At 40.3% G+C, this 26,754-nt stretch overlaps 4 protein-coding genes across 8 annotated transcripts in view; 3 read left to right on the top strand and 1 right to left on the bottom strand.

Moving 5' to 3' along the window:
- Positions 1-26,754, bottom strand: part of samd11 (sterile alpha motif domain containing 11) — a 1,171,052-nt gene that overhangs the window by 252,109 nt on the left and 892,189 nt on the right. The gene's annotated exons all lie outside the window — the stretch shown is intronic.
- Positions 233-8,125, top strand: LOC122777089 (differentially expressed in FDCP 6 homolog). 2 transcript variants are annotated; one of them, XM_044038076.1, is made up of 12 exons: positions 233-442; positions 2,047-2,187; positions 2,284-2,469; positions 3,216-3,443; positions 3,545-3,691; positions 4,836-4,898; positions 5,028-5,136; positions 5,221-5,519; positions 5,618-5,784; positions 6,183-6,381; positions 6,596-6,686; positions 7,321-8,125. In XM_044038076.1, exons 1-12 carry the CDS (start codon positions 347-349, stop codon positions 7,515-7,517), a joined length of 1,923 nt encoding a protein of 640 aa, XP_043894011.1. In that variant the 5' UTR covers positions 233-346; the 3' UTR covers positions 7,518-8,125. The 2 variants fall into 2 exon arrangements, with proteins under 2 accessions (XP_043894011.1, XP_043894012.1); XM_044038077.1 differs by lacking the exon at positions 4,836-4,898.
- ppardb (peroxisome proliferator-activated receptor delta b) lies at positions 10,176-19,105 on the top strand. The gene is made up of 8 exons (XM_044038096.1): positions 10,176-10,599; positions 12,916-13,326; positions 13,415-13,566; positions 13,877-14,015; positions 14,416-14,618; positions 14,830-15,036; positions 15,135-15,378; positions 16,695-19,105. Exons 2-8 carry the CDS (start codon positions 12,975-12,977, stop codon positions 16,940-16,942), a joined length of 1,545 nt encoding a protein of 514 aa, XP_043894031.1. The 5' UTR covers positions 10,176-10,599; positions 12,916-12,974; the 3' UTR covers positions 16,943-19,105.
- mkrn4 (makorin, ring finger protein, 4) lies at positions 19,310-26,673 on the top strand. Its single transcript, XM_044038109.1, has 8 exons — positions 19,310-19,391; positions 23,172-23,300; positions 23,382-23,623; positions 23,698-23,786; positions 24,210-24,457; positions 24,539-24,646; positions 25,591-25,687; positions 25,763-26,673. The coding sequence occupies exons 1-8, from the start codon at positions 19,321-19,323 to the stop codon at positions 25,901-25,903; spliced, it is 1,125 nt and encodes a 374-aa protein (XP_043894044.1). The 5' UTR covers positions 19,310-19,320; the 3' UTR covers positions 25,904-26,673.

The following is a 26,754-nucleotide window of genomic DNA, read 5'->3' as shown; positions in this document are numbered from 1 at the left end:
AGTCTGTTAATATGTGTGATTAAACAAGCCCAGGTAAATTGTAGTAGGCCCCATGCAGTCCACATATAAGGTCATTTTCATCATCTCAATAAACTGAAATGTGGTTTTTCCATAATTTAGAAAATGTGTTGACGCCAGGGTGTAAACAAGACACTCCCACTCTGTCAGTGACTGTAGATGTCCAGCAGGTGTCGCTGCCAGCAGACTGCTAAAACCTCATGCTTGGCTGACAGCAGCAACACTGTGTATGTAGGTGTCTGTCTGTCACCCTGGGGCCCTGTGTCAACAGCAGAGGGAAGAAGAAGAAGAGACAGAGAGGAAACCAGAAAGTAACACTGCTGCAAAAATGGACCTGCGGTCTGAGCTGCTCAAGTCTATTTGGTACGGCTTCACAGCCTTGGACCTGGAGAAGAGTGGAAAGGTGTCTAAGTCTCAGCTGAAGGTGAGTGAAGGCTCCTCCATACAGAAGATGGATCTTCAGTTACATTTTCCACATTTAATATGAGAAATCAGTCTCTCTTTTTTAAAATTCTGCTGCCTCATTTCCTAACTCACTTCATATGTCATCGTGTGGGCTCACTCTGAGAAGATGGGTTGAGAATATGAAGCAAACTAAATGTCACAAATCCATATGTTATTTACTAGTTATTATATCTGATTGTGTGCTTTGCTATACGAGGGTGAAGACAATCTGATTTTACTTATCGTCAACATTTCCTGTGTGAAAGAAACTTTTTTTGAGCCGCATTCTGCTCAACAAGGAACAAAATGTGTTCCCTTTATTACTGGTAAAAATGTTTCAGTGCTGAACAAGAGCACAATATGCACCTCTGTCTGTCAGCAGCACGAGTGAGTAACAGTTTGCTCTCAGTTTGTATATGAATGGGAGCCCTCATCTCCAGGCTGTGCTTACACTGGGCCTCCATGTACCAGCTTGTAGTGCAAAGGGTCTTCTGGCACTGGGACCTGCCCAGAGAACAGCCTGTTGAATAGAGTATGTTCACAACATGAGTCTGTGTTTGTCAAAAGAACATTGTTACAGTGAGAGCGAGGACAAAGTGGAAACATGTTGGTGATTGTTGTTTCTTGCTACGGGGCTTCAGCTGAAGAAGCTGTATTTCTGTTGATCTCATTGTTATGTCACTTGGTCTTGCTGTGGGTCAGACTTCACTTCCAGCCTCCTCCAGGTTCCCTGCCTGCCAACCCCGGCTCACAGCGACTCACTCAGCCTCATGACATGGCTTATCCCGCTCATGTATGCAGCCTGTAAGAACAGGCACCGTGTTCTTAAAACATGTTCCACTGCAGGCAAGCGCTTCACACGCTGTAGCCTCAACACTGGCAGATGTTGTACTGCAATGGAGAGCAGAGACAGGATGTGGTTATGGCTCAACACACGGAGACTGGTTGTCTTATAAAATGTGACAATTATCTGTAAATGATTCATGTATTCAGTGGAAGAAATGTCTCAGTTGAAGGCACAAGACTGGTTTTATTGGCTAAAATAAAGTCGTACCAGAAATGTTACCCTTTTCAGAAAGAAATCATACACATGTCTCAGTTCACTTTATTGAATCAATGTGAAGCACAACATTTTTCCAACTTCTCTGTATATACCTTTTTCACAGTCCTGTTAGTTTGACCCGATTCATCTTTAAGGATGATGTTCTATTTTCTTTTCTATGTCGTCATAATAACGCATGGGCAAGCGTTATTTTTAGAAAAAAATAACACTTACTCCCTGTAGATCTTTTTACTCAGTTTTTTAAACCACAGGTGTTTTCCACTGCAACCCAATTCAACTAGCGAGATAGATAGGTAGATTATTATTACTATAGTAATTTATACTATTATTACATATTGGCAGTGCAGACCATGGGAGGGAAAAGCTGGTTCTATGTGCATGTCTAAGTTCACACTAGTCAAAGTCAGACTGAGGATTGTAATGATTTTTCCAACTGACACTTTTCATTGCAGTCTGGACCAACTTTGTTCCCATTTGTCACAGTTTTAATACAGAATGTTTGTCCTGTTGTGATTTCTCAGGTATTATCCCACAACCTGTGCACAGTCCTGTGTATCCCACATGACCCCGTTGCTTTGGAGGAGCACTTTAGAGATGATGATGATGGTCCAGTTTCCAGTCAAGGCTATATGCCTTATCTCAACAAATACATTTTGGATAAGGTGATTAAAACGCAGCCACATGCTTTTTAAGAGAGTAGGATGCTGTAGACGTCGTTGTTGGTTTGTTTTCTCAGTTGCTGCCTTTTGTTGTCGCAGGTTGTGGAAGGCTCTTTTACGAAGGAAAGCGTAGATGAACTCTGTTGGACTCTTACGGCAAAGAAAAACTACCAGACAGACAGAAACAGCAGCACAGTTCTGCCAGAAAAGGATGCTTTTCGACTTTGGTGTCTCTTTAATTTTCTGTCTGAGGACAAATACCCTCTGGTTATGGTTCCTGATGAGGTAAGACAAAATGGAAGATGCTTACATTGAAAGGAATATGAGATATAAAAACCCAAAAGTAAAATCCTATTTTAAGACACGTTTTTGCCTGCTTGTCATCATGCTTGTTTCTAAATTTAGTCACACTACTCTTTCAGCTAACTTTGCTCTGTTGTTAACAACAAAGAAGGCAGTCAGTAATTTGCAACCTAAAAAAACACTATTGGATCTCTTACAATCACTAACCCTGAGCTGAAACCTTGTTCCTTGCATCATGGAGCATGGTGTTTTTTTTTTTCTTGCTGCAATGTGGGCTTGATTCTCACTTGCAAACTAGTTTTGGTTTCCTGTCGAGTGTTTGTCACAGCTGCCACCACGAGAAAGCCCTCAGTTTCAAGGGCAGAGTAGTTTTTATCACGCATGAGTTGAACAAAACATTATACAGCTTCATTTCAGTATTTGCACCTCGCAGCCACTTTTATAGTAATATGTGCCATGTATAGTGGGTTTAATGAAGAACAACGCAACAGAAATGTACTTTTCAAGAAGGCCAACATTAGTAAATGTCATCTTTAATCGTATGCTTTGTGAAACATTATTGCATAAACCTGTTTCCACTGATTTTTATCATCCATCAAACACTTTATTGTCAGAAGCTAAATTCTCTATCTTTGTGAGAAAATCATTCAAGTTGAGTTGACAAAGCAGTACAACCTATAATTAAAATTACTCGTGTTACATTAATTCTCAATCTCACATCCCTTCAGGTGGAGTACCTCCTCAAGAAAATATGCATGGGCATGAGTATTGAGTTCAACTGTGTTGAATTAGAGGACTTTTTCTCCCAAGATTCAGTGCAGCAGAGTGGCATCACCGTGTGGATTTTTCTGGAGATGATGAACTCAGGAAAGATAACCAGAGGAATTGATAAGAGCATAATCAGCATGGCAATAGAAGAAGTATACAGGGAGATAGTCGGTGATGTTCTCAAAGAGGTAGGACAACCGTCTGTCAACAGACGGCCGTGTGTTGTTCCTGGCATGTCCTTCTCCTTGGTGGTGACTCTATGTGTGTGTGTTGGGGTTATGACATGCAGGGTTATCTATGGAAAAAAGGCCAACTGAGGAGAAACTGGAAAGAACGCTGGTTCACCCTGAGGCCGAGTAACTTGTCTTACTACACTAGTGAGGACCGTAAAGACTGCCAAGGAAACATAGCTTTGGATGGGAACTGCTGTGTGGAGGTGAGTGGCCACAGACGATCGTCTTTCAAATACAGAGCATAAAAGAAATAGATAGTGATCATTGTACGCCATTGTGATGATTAAAACAGGTTTAACTGTTTTTAAATTCAAACAAATCAGTGTCTTTTAAAAAAAAAAAAATGACATTTGAAATGACATTACAGATACTAAGAGTTAAAACAGGCCTCAGAAATACACTGCTCTGCCACATGTTAACCAGTTACCTGTAAATTCATATTCTTTAAGACAGAGGCTCCAAACCTGTGGGTGGGGACTCTACCACACAGAGTGAGATCAATCGGAACGGAGCACAAGATGGCTGACACATAGTTATTACATTACATTACATGTCATTTAGCAGACGCTTTTATCCAAAGCGACTTACATTAGGTGCATAAACAGTTATTTCAGTGACTTCCTTTCATTATTTGTTGGATTTGCTGGAAAAGTTTATCTCATCAAGACTTTGTAAAACACAACCTGTGCACCTGTGTATGAAAAATATAAGGGTAGGGAGGAACGTGTCAGATTCACAATACCTTTGTTTAGTTCAAAAAACACAAACAAAAGAAATACACAAACAATTTATAGTTTACCATGTCATATCTACATTCATGCCAGACACTCTTTCTTTACATGACACATTACATTTTTCTGGACATTTGAACCTTTTATGCTTTGTTACAATGCTGAATATGTGACGTAAGACTCTACTCCCCTCAGTAAAAACAGAAAAAATGTGTTTGTGTCTGAACATTGCTCCCCACTAATAAGTTTCATACTGTCCCCAACTAAATGTTGCTTCATATTCAGGTTTCATAATCCAAAAAAGGTTGGTAATCAGCACAGCATTTGGAAACAGAATTCATCATTTATAATGTGGTTATAAATCAGAGAATACATTTCCTCAGAGCTGCTTAGAACAGTGGTTTCTCTGGCTGTTTTGGTGGCTTTTGATGTGAACACAGAGTCAATTATTAGCCCATCAATGTCACGTGGTACTACAGTGAGCTCCTACAAACAGACATCTGGTCAAGTTCTGCCTTTTTCTTTTTTTTTTTACTCCACAAGTGCACTCTGCACTGCACTATGTGTTCCTCCAAAGAGATACAATCAACCATTCTAAAACCATGCTTTATTGTAGGAAGTAGACGATGATCAGATATTGTTTGGTCGTTCAAAATGGATCAAAAACATCCTTTTCCCAGTGAGTTCACCACAGTTTTTTCTTTTCTCCTCACCACTGTATATTTAAGACACGGTCACAACATAATGTCAAACAGAAAAATCAGAGCATGTTGATGGTACAATTACTAATAGAGTGAGTGCTGAACAGGTGCTGCCAGACCGAGATGGGAAGAGATGCATGTTTTGTCTTAAAACTCTCTCCAAGTCTTATGAGATGAGCGCCTCAGACACCAAACAGAGACAGGAGTGGACTACAGGTCAGAGGAGACTGATTTTGATCGTTGATTGGCCTGAACAGCTTATAAACAATCTCAAGACACTAAGATTTATCCTCTCCACAGCCATTCAGACAGCTATCAGGCTGCACGTAGAGGGGAAAAAGTCCCTGCACAAAGATCTGAAACTGAAGCGGCGTGAACAGCGGGAGCAGCGGGAGAAGAGACGACAGGCTAAAGAGGAAGAGCTGCAGAGGTTGCGGGCCCTGCAGGAGGAGAGGGAGCGCAAGCTGGCAGAGCTTGAGCTCCTGAAGGAAGCACAAAAGCAGGCTCAGGCCTTGCTGGAGCAGGATGAGCAGAGGAGGCGTCAGCAGCATGAGCAGCTCCAGCGGGCTCTGGAGGTCCAGCTGCGAGAGGCTGAGGAGGTGAGAGTGGGTTCAGAGGAGGAGAAGAAAGAGTTTGAATTCAGAGGCAGAAATCTGTGACTGTTCATAACCTTGTTCTTCGGTCCCTGTGTCTCAAGGCGCGAGTCAGTATGCAGGCAGAGATGGCCCTGAAAGAGGAGGAGGCAGAGAGGCAGAGGAAGAGGATCCAGGAGCTGGAGGAGATGCAGAAGCGTTTGGAGGAGGCACTGCAGCAGGAAATCAAAGCGAGGCTGGACGAGGAGGCCTTCCGCTATGCTCAAGCAGGGTAGAGTGTAACCACTCATCTCCACCAAACACACATACACTGTCACAGCATGATAAGAGGTCATGTGTTAACGGTTAGAGCTTGCAAAAAATCATGTACTGGAAGATGATGATAAAGGCCGCAGATATGATACATTAAGCTTCGCTGCTGAAAAGAGTTTGCATTATGTTCCTGAGGAAGTTGACCTGCCAACAGAGGAAGCTATTTCATGTTTTCATCAACCAAAAGTGTTGTGTTACTGTTCCTGCACTCGCTAAATGTTTCACATTAAAACATTATGACTAATCACATGGATCCGTAAACACCTCACCTAAGGCCCTGTGCAGCTTTTCTTACTCTGCCTAAAACCTTAAGTGATAAAAAAAAATGTCATGTTGTTTGTTCTCTGTTGAGTCCAGATTACTGGCTGAGGAGGAGGAGAAGATGAAGGCACTGATGGCTCTGCAGGAGGAACAGGAGGAGTACATCCTGAAGACACAGAGGGAGAAGCAGGAGCTCAAGCAGGAAATGGAGGCCAAGTCTCGATCTCTGGATGAGGCACAGAGGCAGTTGGAGGAAGTCCGTGCCAACCGGCACAGAGTTGATCAGGATGTAGTGGTGAGAACCACAACACAAAAACCCAGAAAGAAAGAGTATCTGTCTTGTTTGTCTAATTTGTTTTATTTCTTAGAGGAAATATGAACATCACTCTTTTTCTAACATCTTAGTTGGTTGGTTTCAGTTGCTTTCATCACTATTTATTTCAGTTGTGATAAATAACTTATAAATCTGATCATCAGTTATGCAACGAGTACCTGTTCTTCTCCACCAGGCTGCACAGAGGAAACTTCGCCAAGCAAGCACCAACGTCAAACACTGGAACGTCCAGATGAACAGACTGATGCGGCCGATCGGACCAGGAGGTATGTGTCTCACCACACGTGAAGTTCTGTGTCAGTTGTGCGGTAATGCAACTTAACACCGAGAAGAACAATACAAGATTAAGAAGTTATTATAACCAAAACAGTAACATATTTGATGCTATAGTCAACATTTGAATTTGTATGTGCCTGCTGAGTGATGGAGAGGGTTGTCTTCCAACCAGTTGTTTGTGGGTTTCCCTGGGTGTCCCTGAGCAAGACACGTAACCCCAGAATACTCCTGCTGACAGTGTGTGAATGGGTGTGATAGATGTGTGATAAAAGTGCTGCACATAGATGCGTTATATGTGGCAAAACTGTAGTGTAAAGCATCTTTGAGTGGTCATCAAGACTAGAGAAGTGTGATATAAATACAGACCGTTTACCATAAATGCCACTGTTAAATCCCATTGGGTTAGTGTCAGTGTTGCACCGTGTACTCAATTCTATACTCTGTCTCTTTCTTCCTATGAAGACAAAATGTGTAATTGTGAATGCCCTGTAAATGTTATTTCTTTATTTTTACTGACATTTAATTTCATCATCCTCCTAAACTGCAAAGTCATAGTCTAGTCTGATGCCGAATCTGCTGTAACCTGTTTCTCAAGTGTTTTGTTGTCACTCTGCTTGCTTCCAGAGAAGAGACCATCATTAGGAAGCTCTTTCTCAGCCTTCCAGATCCCGACTCAGCGAGATCCTGGGCTACGTCTCAGAAGGAGATCAGGCTCGGAGGATCAGAATGAGGAGAGCAAAGAGAATGTTGAAAACAGAGCTGGGTGTGACTTGGAGAAACGCCACTCCCATGCCTCCAATGGTGACATGGATATACCCTAAAAACATAGAATCAGCTCACATCTGCTCACACTGTGGGGTTTTCTGACAGGGAGGGCAAAGGTTGGCTGTCTAATATGTGAACAATGTGTAAAAACAGTTTGACATCTACACTTAAAACTGAATTTACTGTACTACCATTTGTATTAATGGCTGGATTTACTGACCTCATTTCACAGATAGCGACGGCCTAATTTAAGTGAGAAGTTGCATTTGCAGAATTCACTGCTCAGCTAACGCTTAGATCATGGCCCGTGTGAATAAGTCTTCTCTTAATACTTCCTCAGTGCAAAGAAGATGAGCTGGACGAGATGCTGAAAGCATCGAGTTGACGTGGAAATTATGATACGTCTATAAACAGTGTAATGGAAGTTCACTTTAAGCTCTGTAACACAACATTTATTTTAATATTTACATATTTGGGGTGCAGTTTGATGTTTTTAAAGCTTGTCCTGATATCTGTAAAAAGCTGGTCGAGCATTAGGGTAACACTCCTCATAAACAGGAAAGAGATAGAGGATGGGGAGGGGAGACACTCTTCTTGAACTTCCTGTTTCTTTTGTCATATAACATAACTGTAAATAAAAGAGTGAATTAATGCCATAACCAGATTTTTGCTGTTATCTTTACTTGTCCCACTGTGTGCGGAAGAAGTTGGAAACCACAATGCTGAATGTGCATGTACACAATTGCGCATGTCTTAGTGAGTTTGAATTTGAGTCATTGCGTGTTCAAAGTTAAAATGTGTCATCACACACTAATCTAACGCCTGCATGAGTCACTGAGAAAAATCTTTGACTCACATGAGTGAACAGAGACATCCCCTGACAACCTGCTCTAACTGCATGTAGAGTCTGTGATTATTTTATCACCTACACGTTTTAACAAAAAGTCTTGCCGTGTTCTATATCTCATTTCACTTTTTTCTTGTTGATTTACAGATTCACAGTAACACAGAGAAACACTATATGTGGTATATGGCAAGTGGTTTTAACATTTTGTAGGTTATTCACTACCAATATCTGCAACGTCATTCTTACTAGTCAAAACTACAGTTACAGATAACTGCAATTCAGTTTTTACTTTCGGCATTCATGTGTATGGGGTTTGTCATTACAGTTATCTCTAATTACAGTTTCAGATATGATCTACAACGTCATTATGACTCTTGTAGATATCTTGAATTCAGTTTCAGATATGGCATAATGAAGTTGTAGAAACTAGAATTATATGTATATGTACATACATATATATATATGTATGTACATATACATATACATATAATTATTATTGGAGTGTAACATCAGTCCACAGAACCTTTGTCAAACATGGCTGAAATCGTAACCTTCTTGTTCAAAGCAATAATGCCAGCTCCTATGTTATGAAAATAAGTTCTTGTCCAAACAAATGACGAACGTGTTAAACATCAGTGGATGAGTCATATTTGTGCAGCAATGTGTTGGTCTTGTATTTTATGTGTATTATTTACATAAATTAATCTGTCTGTTGTTATGCATACATACATATATACATACTGTCACAGTTCATTCAGCAGTTTTCCACTCTAACTGCCAAGACCTCCCTCCTCATCAAGCCATCACTACTCACCTGTGATCATCGGCCCTCCCTATATACGCCAGCTCCTCACTCACTCCTTTTCTAGATTGTTCTTAGCCCTTACTCAAAACTCTCCAGTGTTTATTTCCAGACTGACTTTTGTTTGCCAACCCTGCTTGAACCGTGGATGTCAGCTCAGTCTTCTGTCCCTGGCCATGTTTCTGCCTCAGTGTCTGTGGTTTCTGTGTGGTGAACTTTTCGTGTGGTGAATCAGTCAGAAAATCAGTCATTTAGGACAACATTGGATCATTCAGAGATCCCCACTGAACTTCTGGAGTGAGTTTGCTGCACTGAAAGTAAAGGGGCCGAATAATATTGCACGTCCCACTTTTCAGTTTTTTATTTGGTAAAAAAGTATAAATTATCCAATGAATTTCGTTCCACTTCACGATTGTGTCCCACTTGTTGTTGATTCTTGACAAAAAATTTCAATTTTAGAACTTTACGTTTGAAGCCTCAAATGTGGCAAAAGGTTGAAAAGTTCAAGGGGGCACAAGGCACTGTATGCGTCACATCCTATGTCTACATCAAATGTGATATTTAAAAATCTCCCCAAACTCAACAGACATTTTACATGAAGTACACATAGGGATCCATATAATTATTTATACATAATGTTATCTTAATTTTATTTTTATTTCATATTTAGTTTATTGATTTTGTGGCTCCAGATTAATTATATTTGAGGGGAGAGGGAAGGGTGAAAGAGGTTTAGCCAGTCCAAATGAATAGAATTCAACACACAGTCCCAACAGTTAAACCTCTCTCTCTCTCTCTCAGTGTGTGTTTGTGTGTTGTCATTTTATTTACCTATTTTCTGGAATAAACCCTGACCTTGTGGGCACCAGAAGTCCACAGGTTAGGTTAGGGTTCAGCTTTCGCTGGTTATGTTTAATTACTTTAAATGTACATAAGGTTTGGTCAGACTGACTGCCCAAATGAAAGGGAGTCAATGCACAGCAGAGCAAATCAGTGTGAGTCTGTGATGGGGGCGCTGTGTCCTGGCATGTGACGGTGAGGAGGAGGAGGAGGGGATGAGGGGAGGAGGGGGCAGTGAGTGAGACACAGCACAGCCAGAAGCGAGCACAGAGTGCGAAAAGGCTTGTCATTCAACTACATTTATCTCAATGTGATACGTGAACCGGCTAAATTGTCCTCACTGTCTTTCTCTGCTGTGGGACTCAGTGATGTGTCAGCTCGGTGGCTCCATTAAGACCTGGAGTGCGCTAAGTTTATGTTAGCAGTCTGTCGTTAGCTCCTGTCTTTAGCTCCCTCCCTCCCTCTCTCTCCCCCTCTCCCTCTCTCCTGCTGCTGCTTACTTCACACAACTTGTCAACAGCCGATCGATCGTGGACCGGACTCGGAACTGTTTTTTTTCTTTTGCTGTTCGCTTGTTGGTTTTTTAACCCTTTGCCAGCGTTTGTTGTGTGGAAACTCCTTTGAAGCAGCTACAGCAGTACTAAGAGAGGTAAGCTCACTTGGCAAAGCAGCTAACGTTTATTAAAGGCACACACGGGAATGTGGGTCAGCCACGCTAACAGCTAGTAATCGTCAACATTCAAGGTTAGTAGCTAAGTTAGCTGAGTGAGCTAACCGTACCGCAGTCGTCGACGGCCGACTGACAGGCTCCTGCCACCCAGTCGCACTTTTAATGCTGTTTTCACAAGGAAAGTTCTACGGTAGCTTAGCTCTGCTCGTACCATATTAAAGTCCTTCTTAGTAATGTTGGCATATATTTACAAGAACCAGTGTGACAGGTTGGCTCCAGGATGACATGTCTTAACAGCCCCATGCAGTGATGGGACAATGTACGATATTATCGCGCATCACGGTTTTAAAGACACCGCCGTTTTGTGAATGTGGAAAATTGTCCCACTAGCTTTCAAAATACAGCCCTAGCCCAAGTGCTACAAGGTGTATTTATTATTCCAATAATCCTAGGACTTTAGATTCATATCATTATTTAATGTAATATTTTTTATTTAATATACATAATAATACATAATAAACAATTTGTAATTTATTTCCTAACGTAGCTTATGTTTTTGTAAAAAAAAATAATTTTGGAACATTTCTATGTTACACTAAGTAATTTGTTCTGTAAAATTACTGTATTTCTACACTTTCAGAAGTTGTGTACGGATATAAAAATAAACAAGAGTAGATTACAGAAAGAAGACTTTGGCTGTTTAAGTTTGAGAACCTAAAAAACAGTTTTACAGTACATATTGACAATTATTGCAATAATATCATGAATTGAAATTACAATGGCCAGGGTAATTATGACAGGAAATGTTCATATTGCTGACAGGATACACTTTGTGCTGCTTTGAGCAATTTACACTATTCGGTCATTAATATATCTCTAATGAGCAGATACTGTCGATGTTTGTCAGCACAGACTACATTCAAGGACGGATTAATCCACTAGGGGGCCCCAAGGCAAAAATGTAACCCCCACCCCCAAAGCCCTCTCTTCCACTGCCTCCACTGGAGATCAACACTGTTCAGTGTGTACAGGGTGCAAGCACACTGTCACCTTAAAGCACTCACCAAGTACACTGTGCACCCTGCCATGGACTGAGGCAAACAATAATACAGATGTCTGCAAGCTGCAAAGCAGAATATTTGTACTTTTTAAGATAGTGAAGGACAGACAGTGGTCAGGACAGGAATCTTGTCTTGGCCCGTATTTCAGTATAAATGTAGCTCTTCTTAGGCATCTAGGCTAGTTTTTTGTTTGTTTGTTTTGTTTTTTAAGTGGTTTTAGCCTCAGGCAGATATTCAGATATTCAGTCATTTGCATTCCAGTGGAGGATATATTTGGATTCTATAAATGCATATTTTATTTGCATTGAATACTAGTTACATGTAACTCAACCAAACCCAAAAAACAACAAGAAAAAAATGACAACTTAAAATCATTACGGTCTGCATTAAATATTTTTGTAATGCCTGATATAAGGTAAGCTTTCAACAACTATTTTGTCTCTTTTTCATGATTAAAACGAGATTTCTGATTGTTTTAAGCTTCTTAAATGTCAATATTTTCTTAATTTCATAACAAAGAAATCATTAAAAGTCAATCATTTTGGTTTGTGGACAAAACAAGACATTTGAGAACATCATCATTTCCAGGTTTGACAAATAACGATCAACATTTTTTAAGGTTTTCTGATATTTTCTGGACCAAACGATTAATCGAGAAAATAATCGTCAGATTAATCGATTATTAAAATAATCATTAGTTGCAGCTCTAGTATTTATATAATTTACCGTGATTAATAAGCTGTGTATACACTTTCAGGTCAAATCAACTTGTCTGTACTGCTCCCCTTGGAAATCCAGCCTTTAGTGTTTACTTTACTTTATAATTCACTCTTTAGTGAGTGCATGCTGTGTCATAAGCCTGTTAATTTTAAGAATACTCCTAGGCTTGTCAAACACAACCAGTACTTGATTAGGAAAGCACACTTAAATTAAACAGTTACCTCTGATACACTAAGATAGAACCAAGTAGTCATGTATATGATCTTTTTAAATATATTTTTATTCTGGCATACCTGAAGGTAAAACATAACAGATGTGTGTTATGATAAGCTGTACACTCAGTTTGGCAGGAGACCTTGGGATCAGCTGTTAAACAAATCACTTAGTGGATCTCTTTGTAATAGAAGACATGGACTTTTGGGAAAGAGGCAAAGTGTATTCTTTATTTAGTGAACATGTTAATGCACGTTGTTACCATTGCATTACATAAAAATAAATATGTTCTTTGGAACAGTGGAGCTATGATGGCCACGTGACAAGAGGGGAGCCGCTGAGTCAGCTTCAACGGGAGCTATGGAAGGGTTTCAGCAAACTACCACAGAGCAGCATGATGGAGCGAATGGTTACCGCGAGCCCAAATCCCCCCAGGACACTGCTGACGTTAGGTGGACGTCACTGGAGGGAGAGTCTGTGGGTTCAGACAGCTGTGGGGGAACAAGTGTGTCGGAGTTGACTGACCTGCAAGAGCTGAAGGCCCGAGAAAGTGAGGATGAAGAGGACAGAGAAGAGAGGGAGGCGGTGCCTGTCCAAGTAAAGACCTGTAAAGACCCAAAAGGGGACCAGAAGAAAATAGAGAATGAATGTCTGGATCAGGAAGAGAACAATCATGGCAAGGAAAACAGTAGTGCAGCATCCAGCTATACAGGTAAGACTTCAGTTTAATTTATTTTGCTTTCAGTAAACGGGAACATAATTTGAAAGACAGCCTCAACATTCATGTACTTTTTCCACAGACCTGTCCCATACCTCGTCACCCTCGCTGTCGGAACAACTGCGGCTTGGCCGTGAGGACAGCGCAGCGTCTGGAATCAGTGTGGAGTGTAAGGTCTGCGGTGACAAGGCCTCTGGCTTCCACTATGGCGTGCATGCCTGTGAGGGTTGTAAGGTACTGCAGGTTATACATCACATTACAATAGCTTATTAAAGAGTAACTCAATCCCCTATTCTGAAGCTAACTCCACCCAATGCCTGAGTTTGAAAAATTCCAAGAAGTGGGCTGGGAGCACATGTATAATTTCAATAGTTTACACTCAACTGTGAAGATTTGCACCTGGATCAACTAGATACCCATATAAACTGTCTTAACTAAAAAAGAAGTGGCTTTAGGGTTTAATTACTCTTTAAGATAATAAACTATTGTAATTATTGTTATGTTTTATTTAAGTTGCTTTAACAGTTATTGTTGTTTCTCTCAGGGCTTTTTCCGCCGAACTGTAAGAATGAAACTGGAATATGACCGCTGTGAGCGTTCATGCAAGATACAGAAAAAGAATCGCAACAAGTGCCAATATTGTCGCTTCCAGAAGTGCCTGTCTTTGGGAATGTCCCATGATGGTGAGATTGCAAAAGTTTTATTTAAGTATTAGGTCAATTTTATTTATTTTAATTAATGCAGGAATTTTGGGTAGGGCTGGCAAGTTAAACAATGGGAATACTACAATATTAGTAGCAACAAAGATTCAATACATATAGAGCAATTAAATGTTAATATACCTGCCACAGCTTTAACATGTTTTTTTTCTTGATTCACTGATTTACCATAGATTTGTGAAATGGTTCTTTGTCCAACAAGCTTGTCATTTGCTACCCTTAAAGAAGTCCACAATGAACTGGTTTCTTTAACTTTCTCTTAAGGGCAAGTTTGACCAATGGGGAAACACGAAGAATTAAATGAATATGTTAACCCTCAAAAAAGACACACCTGAAACCAACATGTCTGTGTGTTTTTGAGCAGCGATCCGATATGGACGTATGCCTGAGGCTGAGAGGAAGAAGCTGGTGGCAGGCCTGCTCGCTGAGGAACTGAACCATGGCAAACCAGGTTGCTCTGACCTGAAGACCTTGGCCAAACAAGTCAACACAGCCTATCAAAAGAACCTTAGTATGACCAAGAAGAGGGCCCGCAGCATCCTCACAGGCAAAACCAGCAGCACCTCGGTACATTCCTGTCTTAAAAGTTACCCATCTAGTTTTTACAGATGTATATCATAGTAAAACTGGATCATCACAGGATTTATGTTATCAAATAACTGTGGCTCTGATCAGCTGCTTGTTTGCCTGCTAAGCTATTTGTTAGCAAATTTTTAACTAACTATTTGTTAGCAGTCTTTGAAATTTCAAATGTTTATTTTTGTCCCCCCCCCTCCAGCCATTTGTAATCTACGATGTAGACACACTGTGGAAAGCAGAGAGTGGTTTGGTATGGAGCCAGTTAGTTCCTGGGGCACCGCTGACCAAGGAGATTGGGGTCCATGTGTTCTATCGTTGCCAGTGTACCACAGTGGAGACTGTGCGAGAACTCACTGAGTTTGCCAAGTGCATTCCAGGGTTCGTTGATCTCTTCCTTAATGACCAGGTGGGCCACTTCCTCCTCAGTGTGCAAAACAGTGACTTCATTTGTACGTGACTGTTCAGAAAGATACTAATGTACAATTGTCTGTGTGCTTTCCGCAGGTGACTTTGCTGAAGTATGGTGTGCACGAGGCTATTTTTGCCATGCTGCCGTCTCTCATGAACAAAGATGGACTGTTGGTGGCCAACGGAAAAGGTTTCGTCACCAGGGAGTTCCTGCGAAGCTTAAGAAAGCCCTTCAATGAGATCATGGAGCCCAAGTTTGAATTTGCGGTCAAGTTTAACGCTCTGGAGCTGGATGATAGTGACCTGGCTCTGTTTGTTGCTGCCATTATTCTCTGCGGAGGTGAGACTGAAAGTTGTTTTTTTATGTTGTAATAAGAAAGTCATATTTGCACATCAAGTTCCACATCCTTAAAAAGCTTAGAATTCAGCTTGTTCATAAAAAGTTCTTAGAAGATAATTACTGACAATGGCATTCTGGTTATTAAAATCTGATTTCAGATTGGCTGAAGTGTAAGTTTCAGCCAGTAAGTTTCATGCTTGTCCTCATGACATTTAATGTGGAGAGTATAGTGATATGAATCAGTGCCTCCAGCCACCTGTTCACCCATCTATCCGAAACCATCAAACCTCTTGATATTTTAGGCTTAAAAAAAAAGTTTTAATCTATTTCCATGGCTCTCAATTTACAACCTTTTTAACAAACAGAACACATAGATATTTTCTGGATTAGCAGATGATGGTATTGACTTGTTATCACTTGCACTTAATTATAGGATCATACAACAGCCCTGCACGCCAATCAAAAAAACAAAAACAAAACGTTACTGCAATCCCAACTGAAAACATTCCATATGTGTTGTTGCCACAGTTTGTTTTATCTTTGTAAACATTGAACCTGTTTGGTTAATTTTCACATGTCAGCAACTCTGAATCTAATTTATTTTACATTACAAAATATTTTATATGCTGATTATTTGATGAAAAATACAGACATACAGACTGAATGAGTGTCAGTCGGTAATTTACTCTGAGTGCTCACTCTCTGCTGCCACTGGCCACATCACAGGACAGACAACTGCTGCACTGAGGTCACATTAGGAAAATATTCAAATGAATGATGGCCGAGTTCTATTTAGTGTCCTCAGTTTCAAGGTGCAGGCTGGCTTAGTGTCACACAGTCCTGACTTACATTAAACAGAGCCATCATTAATGTTGTCTGTTACACGCAGAGAAAAAGGCCAATTGTTGGATTGATGTTTTGTCACATTCTTCAATTTGTCAGCAAAAACTAAATCTTTGATCAGATTATTTTCTTTTAATTTTACTGTATTTTTAGACCACATTTTAATTTTGGTATAGTCACATCCATCCATTATCTATACCCATGGTTCTCAAACTGTGATACATGTGGTACTAGTGGTACTTGAGCTTCTTCTGGTGGTACTTGGAGGGAAATCAAAAATACTGTTCTACTGTATATAGCAGGGAGTGTGTAGAAAATTAAACAAATAACCCCCCAAAAATATCATGGGTCAGGAATCAGGTTACACCCTGGACAGGTCTTCATTTAAACATAGGGTCACATTACAGAGACAGACAACCATTTTCACTCACATTCACACTTATGGTTAATTTAGTGGGGTCCTTTGCTCACAGATCGTCCCGGGCTGATGAACGTAAAGCAGGTGGAGCAGAGTCAGGACAACATCCTCCAGGCACTGGACCTCCATCTCCAAGCAAACCACTCGGACTCTGTCTACCTCTTCCCCAAGCTGCTGCAGAAGATGGCCGACCTTCGTCAGCTGGTTACTGAGAATGCTCAGCTCGTCCAAAAGATTAAAAAGACTGAGTCGGAGACTTCGCTCCACCCTTTACTACAGGAGATCTACAAAGACATGTATTAGTAAATCTTCAGCACAGACTGCTTTTAGCAATACTGTTACAGACGTTTTATGAATTTTTACATTCAGAATAATACACTGCATTTAGTACAAGCACTGTTCCACATCTGGGCATGGATTTTATAATAAAAGCAGATGAGACAAAAAGGCTTTTAGCAGAGCTAACACAATCAGCAACGTCTACACAATGTCGGCATTACCTTCAACATTGCAGTGTGAGAGTGTGTGTGTGCGCGTGCGTGTGTGCGTGCCTGATATGAACATCTGGAATCATTTGCTGCAAGTCCTAGTTTCTCACAACGGTCACTTAACAGAGAGAATGATGTGTTTTCTCACCGAGGCTGCTCCTATTTCATCCTCATCAACGGCAAAGCTGACCCCAGAGCAGTGTCTAGAGAGAGCTTCTCCTTATTCAATTCAGCTCAGTGTTTTGCTGTGTAGAGAAAGCATTTCCTATTCTTACACCATTGACATTGTTGTAAAAGAGAAGAGCCATTAGTTTGCACTTTGCTCGAGTTTCTCATGACACTGATGTCATTGGTCGAGTGATAAATGACTGGGTGAAGCTAAAGATGCACAAGTGTTTTTTTTTCTTCACATCATTTCCTCAACAGTCACTGCCTTTCTTTGGTTGATAGAACACAAACTGGGCTGGCTCCAGCAGTGCAGAGCTCTCTCAATACAGCTCTCTGTGCAATACCATTTCTATTTTTCAATGAATGGAGATCCAAGTTTTGTAGGTTTTTGTCTTAAAGCCATCTATCCAAGTGGTAACTAATGGACTATGCTGCACAGACTTGATTCCTGAAGCTGACACTATAAATGCATGACCTGTTGAAGTTTAAGGGATAGCATGTGGGGTTTTTTTCCTCATGGACATGCAAAATATCATAAATTTGCCATTTTAAGTTTTTTTTTTTGTTAGTTTGTAATTATGTTACTAATTATTTGTAATTGTTGATCATACATGTTAGGACAAAACATGAAATATCATTTTGTTTTATGTATATGTGTTATTTCATTTTACATGTCTGCTTGTTTAGTTTAGGTTGTACCAAATATATCATCAAGCATACCTATACCTTTTTTTTCTTAATGAGCTTGGATTTTAAGACCTTTGCAAGATTTACCTAAAACCAGCATACTGTAACATGATATTATTATTGGGGATAGGAATGATTAGTAGTCAATGCAGCATCTGGCAATTCAGAAGTTGTTTTTGCTCACCCTGTATAAAACCACAACAAAAAGCTATTTTCAGACATGCGCTAAACTTCTAAGGTTCTCTGTAGACGTGTGTAGGAGCTCCATGTATGAACATAGTTGTGGCTTTGGAGATTCTCCTGCCAGCTCCAAAGTATCATCTCTGGTTAATGTCCGTGTGGGTTTATGTGAAAACACAGAAGGAGAATTTCCAGAGGACCCACAGCAAGTGAATGGGTGTATGTCCTACTTCCTATAAGAACAAACGAGGAGCGAACACCCTCTGGATCCTCAGGAGATTCTCATGTCCTGTGAAAACGTCTCGGTGAGATAATCTCCCGCTGCATTTGTCATACTCTATGTAAACAGCAAACTTGGGAGAATGTCTGGACTCAGAACTCAAGAAGTCCATGTCTGAAAACTGCTCTAGAGTCATACCTTGTTGTTTGTAGTCTGGTTTTCCTAATAAGGAGAGGCACAAAATGTGACAGCTTTACAATACTGTTGTTCATATATTTCTGTTTTTTTTTTTTTCCCATATTCTGTGGACTTGTTTTCTTTCCTGTGCTAAGTATGTGACATAAGTCTCCACCTTCTTAAGTTTCATCTTGTGCTACATTTTTCTCTCAATCCCTATCTACCTCTAATGTACTATCTGTGACACAATTCCACTGTCTCATCTAATCTCTGACAGTTCTTAATTGACAGTTTTTGCCTTAATTCCTGCTTTTGGTACACGTTGCAAATTTGATTTTACTGGCTAATGTGGATGGATAAAAGCAGTATGTACACCAAAACCAAGAAAGTTGTTGATGTAAGCTACCTCTATGCCTGTGTAAATGATGGACAATATTTGTTCACAAAGAAGTGTGAAGACTGGAAGTAATTCCATCTAAAAGTCACATGTAACCTATCTTCAGATGTAGTTTAGTTAAATCTCATATATAAACTTTATTAGAAACACTGATTTTTCTCATTATTGTTGATATGAGGCAGTTTTTTGTTTACATTTGAAGTGCGAGTAACAGGTCCATTCATACTAATGGATGAATCAATGGGGATTTGACGTTTCCTGCTATGGACAACGTAACGCACAAACGTCGGCGTCACGTTCTCATTGGTTCGTTGAAAGGTTAATTGGTAAAAAGCTGCCGGCTGTTAACTATTTAGACGTTTGGATGGAGGACGCCGGGCGGCCTGCTCAATACTCACGGAGGATGGACTCGGGCCGCAGTGGAAGTATCTGTAGGTAAGCGTCCTTTAAAAACATTAAACTATAGACAAATCGTAGCCTCACGGCTGATAAACCTGCGTTTAAAGGCGTTCAGGTGGAAAAGGTGACTTTTTGTTGACCGTTAAAATCTGCAGTTGAGTGTAAAATTAGGTCAGACTCGCCTTTAGTTCTTATTCCATTATGTTACATTGTCTGCACCAGTGTGGAGAAACATGATAAAATTGTTGGGTATAGAGGAAATTAAATATTCACCGAAAAATGCACATTTTTGCTTATTTTGAAAGCGATTAACACAATGTCCTGCTTTTAATCAAAGGAAATGTTTGCATTCTAAGAAACACAATTGTGACTAAATTAATAAATTGTAAAGTCACTGTTGATGACTTTAAAGGCCAATGCAGTCTGATTTCTGACAGCACGTAGACCTTGTTCAGTTGAGACATTTAAGGGCTTCTGAATGTGTGGGAATTTGTTCAATTGTAGCTCAACTCACACTGGATTAGATAACATTTGACTATAGTTTGATATTAATTATTCAGGCCTTTGTTCAGTGTCAATTGTGCAGATTCAGGTTGGTGTGTATGAGTTTGGTGTTTTAGCGCTGAAACAATTAGTTGATTGAAAACAAGAGTTCTGATTGTTTAAGCGTAAATGTGAATATTTTCTAGTTTCTTTGCTCTATATAACAAAGAAGTTATTTAAGGGGACTCTTTAAAATCCTGATAATTTAAGGGGATTATCTTGATATCAAAAACGGAGACATTTATTTAAAATTGCGTAAATAATAATGTGGACAACTGTAATTAAAACACCAAACTAGGACTGCACGGAGTCATGGTAGGGCCCTTGCGTCCCCAAGTCGGGGAGTGCAGCAGTTCCCTGACCTCACTTTTGAATTCACAAAACCTTTCGACAACTTTTCACCTTTGATGTGTCGTAGGGTGCAAATCACCAAAATGGATGCCAGAATTCAAAATGGACGGCTTCCTGTTGAGTTGAGGCCATGGTTACTATGGACATTTTTGTTCGTCTTGGTCGATAACATCTTCCCACCAAGTTTCGGGAAATTCGGTGGAAAGCAATGTATGCTGAAGTTATAGGGCACTTCCTGTTTCATGATGAATGGTCGAAATTCGCCAAAACACCTAGGGTTGCCGTGGCCACGCCATTTTGAATCCGCAAAACCATTTTACAACTTTTCATCTTTGTGTCTTGTACAAATTGACACATTTTTATCTAACAAACGCGCTTGGACGAGTTTGCTCATTTACGTGACTGCAAAGCTACGGATATAATAATTATCTGAAGGATAACAATAGGTTCCTCACTCATATTCGTGCCAGGAGCTGTTTCGGCCACTGCCATTTGTGGCTCGGCCCCTAACAAGCTTATTTATATATGTCATTGAATGTTGTATGTAATTCATTTAAAGCCCACATAGACCGGAAGCTCCAATTAACACTGCGTTTGTGTGTGTATCTGCGTCATTACCTCGTTTATGAAACCCTAAAGTTTCAGAACAAACAGTTCAGCCACTGCTGAGAAAATAGTGTTGCATTGTTTTCCTGGGCTCTGCGAAGCGGATTGGCACTTCCTTAATTTGATGTCGTCATCAAAATCCTCACCACTGTAGCGCCTCCTGGTGCGGGCACTAGTCCGGGCACATCCGGTTGCGTACATTCAACCGCAGAAGAAGAACTACTCTTGTTGTAGCTGCTGAGATGCAGAGCATCCACCATGCCAGAGGGGGAGCTGTGTATCTGAGAGCTGGCCTATCTATTACGTCACTTCCAGGTACCTGGCCAATCACAGGACAGTGGGAAAGCTCTCGTTGGCTGGCCAATCACAACACAGTCCACATTCTAGGGGTGTGGTTTTGGTCTGAAACAGCGCGGCTGCGTCAGTCAGGAGATATTTTGATCTGCTCGTTTGCAGCGATTAGGAGGTTTTTAAATCATGAAAACAAGTTAATATATCCAAGTAGACCTCCATAACTAACATATGTGTGATACAAGCATTCAATGTCACCTTTTAATAATGTGATAATTATGACTGAATGTTTTATTACTTACTAGTTATAAATCACTACTAGCAAACATTATTTTATATTCTATCACCTCGCTGGCAGCTGTGCCTCAGCTACACACTGTTTAAAAGAAGATAAGAGCCAGGTTTTTATTATAAAATGATATTCAAGTGGGGGGGCCCACATGTAATTGATTGGGGGGGCCGCATATGGCCCACGGGCCACCAATTTGACACCTGTGCCAGAGGGCACTTTAGGCCACTGCCTGTTTCCCATAAATGCTAATAATCGTCTTAACTGATTATACATTGTTGTGATTACAATGTTGGCCTTAAGTGAGAAGCACTAATATTATAACCTATATGTTGGGTTATCTAAAGTTTTTGGAGAATTGTGAGTGGTGGCTGTTGATTGATTTGTCTGTCTTTGCTTTGTCTGAACCTGCATCTGAATTGCTCTGTGTACTTTGTATGCAGAAGTTAATTTGAGGGACATTATCTTTTTTGTGACATTTGGTATCTGCAGTGTTGCATCATTGCCTGCTTTTAAACCTTAGTTCATTCGTTCCTGTTTTTCTTTTCTTTTTTTCAAAGCACATGAAAGCATTGTTCTTTTCCAGAACTAAATATGTTGAAGTAATTTTGTAAATGGAAAGGTTTTTAATATCCTGTCTGTCTGAGGCCCACATTTTGGGAAAGACTGCATTAAACAATAGATTGCATCGGTTTTTGCAGGTTTAATTTATTTCGCCGTCAAGTCAGTCCACTCTCCTGCGGCTGCCTCAAAACTATAGACTAGACTGACTTATTTCAGACTTGTATTCCGATTCTTGCCTTGTTAAAATCCCGGATCTGTTTCCAAAAATGTGTGAGAATGTGTGGCATGCCTTGTGTTAAGTGAACTAGATCTTATCTGCTGGGGCAGGGTGGACTCAGTAGGTGAATAGAAAAATGTCTGGCAACGATTATGATCATCAGCTCAGTTATTTTTCAAACAACCTCTCCCACCCCCTGCAGGATACTATCACAGCACTGGGCAGCTCCTTCAGTTACAGCCGTACCACAGGTTGTTCCTCCCTGCTGATGTTAGACTGTACAACAAGAACTGCTCTCCGAAAGTTCACATTTACTCATCCCACATGCAATATCCAATGTGCAAATCCCTGGCAAGGCTTACACTGTAAATATCAAATTCATGCTATATTTATATTTTCTGTATTGTACATTAATGGTTATTACCTTCACCACCGTTGCTGTAACAATGTTAATGTCCCCACTGTGGGACTAAAAGGATTATCATATTTGAAAGAAGTGAGAGTAAAATCATAAGTTTCACTTATTTTTTTCATGATATAAAAAGTAAAGCTGTGCAATAATTCTGTGCTATTTTTTTATTGCATGTTTTATTTTTATCTCTTCTGCCTATTTTGTGTTTAACTTCTCAACCTTTGACCTTTTTTTTTTTTTTTTTTTCCCCTAGTTGCACGACTAATAAAGAGTTATCTTATATTTGCTATGACAAGTGAATTACCCTGGTTGTGATATCAACATCGTCTTATCTCGTATCACAGAGGCTTTGCCAAGTTTCTTGGTTAGTCAATTGTGGGGTAAATCAAATGTCAATTGATGATAAATTAATTACTGTGCTGTTTTATTCCCTTTTGAGGTGAATTTAACCTTCCGAGATCTGTTCTGTTTGGATGATGTGACTCCTCCAAAAACGACGACACCATGTGGCAGAAATCCACATCCTTTCCCTTGTCATTACAGGCGATTCATAAATGGCTCTTGCAGATATGGTCCACGGTGCAATTATCGTCATGAGTGGCCAGTTATACCATCGGCCCAAATATGTAGGCACTATCAGAAAGGTGGATGCTGGTTTGGTGAACGCTGCAGGTAAGCTTTTTGTAGTCCCCTCTTGGTTATTATGTTGTGTAAATGACTTCACTCGACTCATGCATTATTTTCCAATACTAGGTTTCTCCATGTCCTTCAGCCTGAAGGTGATGTAGCAGTTGCGAGTAGAAGAGGTTCAGTACCGACTGTCGTCTCCTCCTCCCACGTGGCTCACACTCACCTTGGCAGGCGAGAGTCTGAGCCTGCTCTTCTGCAGACTGGGGTGATGTCCAGGCAGGAATGCAGCAGATCAGGGAATGTGACAAATCCTCAACACAACGCTGGGCGCCTGGTATTGGATATTACTGAGGAACAATCACAAGGTATTGGACGTTTTCTGTGTAACTGGCTTTAGATTTTCTCCATGCGTAAAATGGTTTACTCCTTGTTTATCCAGATACTGAGTCTCCTCAAACTCCTCGTCTGGAATCCGGCCCCAGCTCAGACGTTGTGTCTGCAGGAGCATGTGACGGACAAAATGAGCAGGTTTGTATTTAAAGATGCAGTGTGAAACATTTTTGGTTTACTGGCAGATATTGAATGTGCTGAACAAGTGTTTAATCGCTTTTAAAATCTGAATTGTTTGGTTTTCATAGCCTTGGAATAAACTATCTGTACGTCAAAGAAAGTTGTTGAATGGACTCTGAGCCAACATGCATTTCAAAGCTGGAGGTTATTCTGCGAATGAAGAATGGCACAAGTTGCATAAAACAACAAAGTAGTACGAAAAAGCAAATGGAGTGGGAGGGTGGAGAGAGTTGAGAAAATATAGATTTATATATCTATCCCATCCTTTCTTGTATACAAAGGCCTCCATAGTTCAATGACATGCTTAGGAAAGGGGAGGAGTCCACTTTTTTCTTTTACAAACTGCAGTTTCACTCATTCTTACCCACTGGACCTTCACAGACCTCTTCAACTGCGACAGAGCAAGTGGCTGCAGCAGCAGCCTGTGGTACCCAGGTGGAAGTGGAGGAAATGGAGGCTTTTTTCCAGAGTAAAGATGTAACCTGTGGCATCTGCATGGACAAGGTGTATGAAAAGATGAATCCTGCCGACAAAGTTTTTGGAATATTACCAAACTGCAATCACTCCTTCTGTTTACAATGCATAATGACCTGGAGGAAAACGAAGGACTTTGGTCCGAATGTGGTAAAGTATGTATCGTGTGTGTAGTTTAATGTTTAATGCCATTTGAAGGTGCAACATAAAGGGATGACCGTTTTATTATTCCCCAGGAGCTGCCCACAGTGTCGAGTGAGGTCTGCCTTTTATGTGCCACACAAATACTGGGTTGATGGACAAGCAAAGGAGAATGTAATTGCTGCCTTCAAAGAGAAATGCAGGTATGGCCAAATGCTTTTTATTAAGCTGTGGACTCACTATGAGATTTATTGTCTGATTTACCCATGATTCACAGTTGGGCAGAGTCTGCACCAGTCAGCATGGCTAGTTGGCATGAGGGATCATGACACAAATTGGCAAGTGTGAGGGTAACAGACCCGACCTCAGTCAGTCAAATGTTTGAATTGTTTTGTTTTGAGCCGATTCTGGACACTAAATTGGTAGTATTTAAAACGCACGTTACCAACAGAATTGGAAAGTAAGGCAAAGTAATGCCTGTAGTTTTAACAGATTGAAAAACACATTAAGAATACTACCATTTAGAGAAGATGTAATAAACTAAAACACAATACTGCCAATACAAAAGTAGACAAACACTTTTTGACCATAACTTTCTCTGTAAATATAAAAGCAATAAATGAAATGATAGGGTGTCAAAAGAACAGTTTGATTATTTTGCACATTAGAGTCTTGCATGAATCTCAGCACTTCACTTCTCTGATTTAAAGTTAAAAAAACAACTTAAATGGAAGTGTGTTTCTGGATGAAAAATCCAGTTTAAGCAAAACATCCTTCTTAATTTTGTTTTTGATAAGATAGTTGAGTTGTCAGTGGCTGCTGGCTGTGCTAGTACTTATTCATTTTAGCAAAGACTGCCTTTTGCTTGATGGTTTTACATGGTACTCTGCCATGGCTGTAATGTCCAACAACTGTGCATTCATAAACAAATGGGGATAAGGCTCATGCAAATACTGCATCTCATTCAGCAATGCACCCAGCAAGTGTGGAGTCAGTGATTCAGAAATGGGACCAAAGTTTGGATTGATTCATTTAATGTAAAGATGGAGGCATTGTGATGATGCTTTGTGTCAGTGCTGAAGTGTCATAATTTTGTTTTGGCAAAGATGAACCTGCTCCTGATCCCTCTAATTGTTTGTAATTGCAGTAAGAGAAGCTGCAGTTACTACGCACGGTACAGATGTTGTCCCTTCAAAACAGAGTGCCTTTATCAACATAAACCTACGCGTCGCAGATCATATCCGGTAAATATTCTTTTAACGCCCAAGTGTTCTGTCAGTTATGTGTGTGCTCATTTATTTCCCCTGTCTTGACTCCAGCATCCGACAGAAGACGAAGATGAATGCGATGGTTTGGATCTGCTGAACTTCTTCTTAGCCATGACTCTTCTCAGTGGTGATGACGATGATGACTTTGACAATGACTTTCCTTTTTATCTCTCTGAGGTGTATGAATACTGAGAATTTTTTTTTCGTTCTTTTTGTCAGTGCCTGAAACCACTGAATGGGGCCTTAACTTGTGCGTAATCATTGGCCCCAGGAGAACACAGTTGTGTTTTGACTCTTCTGTCCTCCTCGTATGAGTATTACAGCAACACTTGAGTAGCCGCGATTAGAACCAGGGAAATTAACCACGTACCGTGGGGCACCGAGTATGTCCATGCGTTCGGTTAATCTGTCTGCGTCTGGTGATTCGACCACAGAAGTAATCTGTGAAATTAGTTTCTAAAAACTGTTGCTGCTTGGAAAAGAGAATGTTTACACTTATTGCTTCATGGCACATGGTTTATTGCCTGTGGTCAAGAAGTAAGCATCCCAGATAGAAGTTTGAGATTTGTGCTGCCTCTAATTTGTGTTTAACCTGTGACATTCTGATTAAGGCCTTAATCTCCTCCCATGGCCATGGTGCTTCCCAACATGTTGCAGGTTGTCAAATTCTGCTTAAACCACTCTTGATGATTAGTGCTCATTTCTACATGCTCTTTTCTCCTAGCAACTTGTACCATTTTGATATTTTAAAAGTGTTGTGTGGATGGTAGTTTTAATTGTCTAAACATAAAAAGTGTACTGTACCCTTCTACCTAATGTCCACTACCAATGATGCCTTCCTTTTGAGTGGTAGTAATGACGCTCTGTTTCTGGTTTTGATAGGAACACAAAATGTTAAGATTTTATCTCTTTTAAACAAGTTGTACTTGTACACAGAAAATAAAACATTGCTTCACACATTGTCTCACTGAACAATGGTCATATGTTCTTTATATTTTTTGTTTTTAAACCCATCAAACAAAATGGGCTTTCTCTTGATGCAT

This window comes from Solea senegalensis, linkage group LG11 (assembly GCF_019176455.1).
Source record: "Solea senegalensis isolate Sse05_10M linkage group LG11, IFAPA_SoseM_1, whole genome shotgun sequence".
NCBI classification, from domain to species: domain Eukaryota; kingdom Metazoa; phylum Chordata; class Actinopteri; order Pleuronectiformes; family Soleidae; genus Solea; species Solea senegalensis.
Note: the sequence above shows the minus strand (reverse complement) of the source record. Positions and strands in the feature narration are given on the sequence as shown.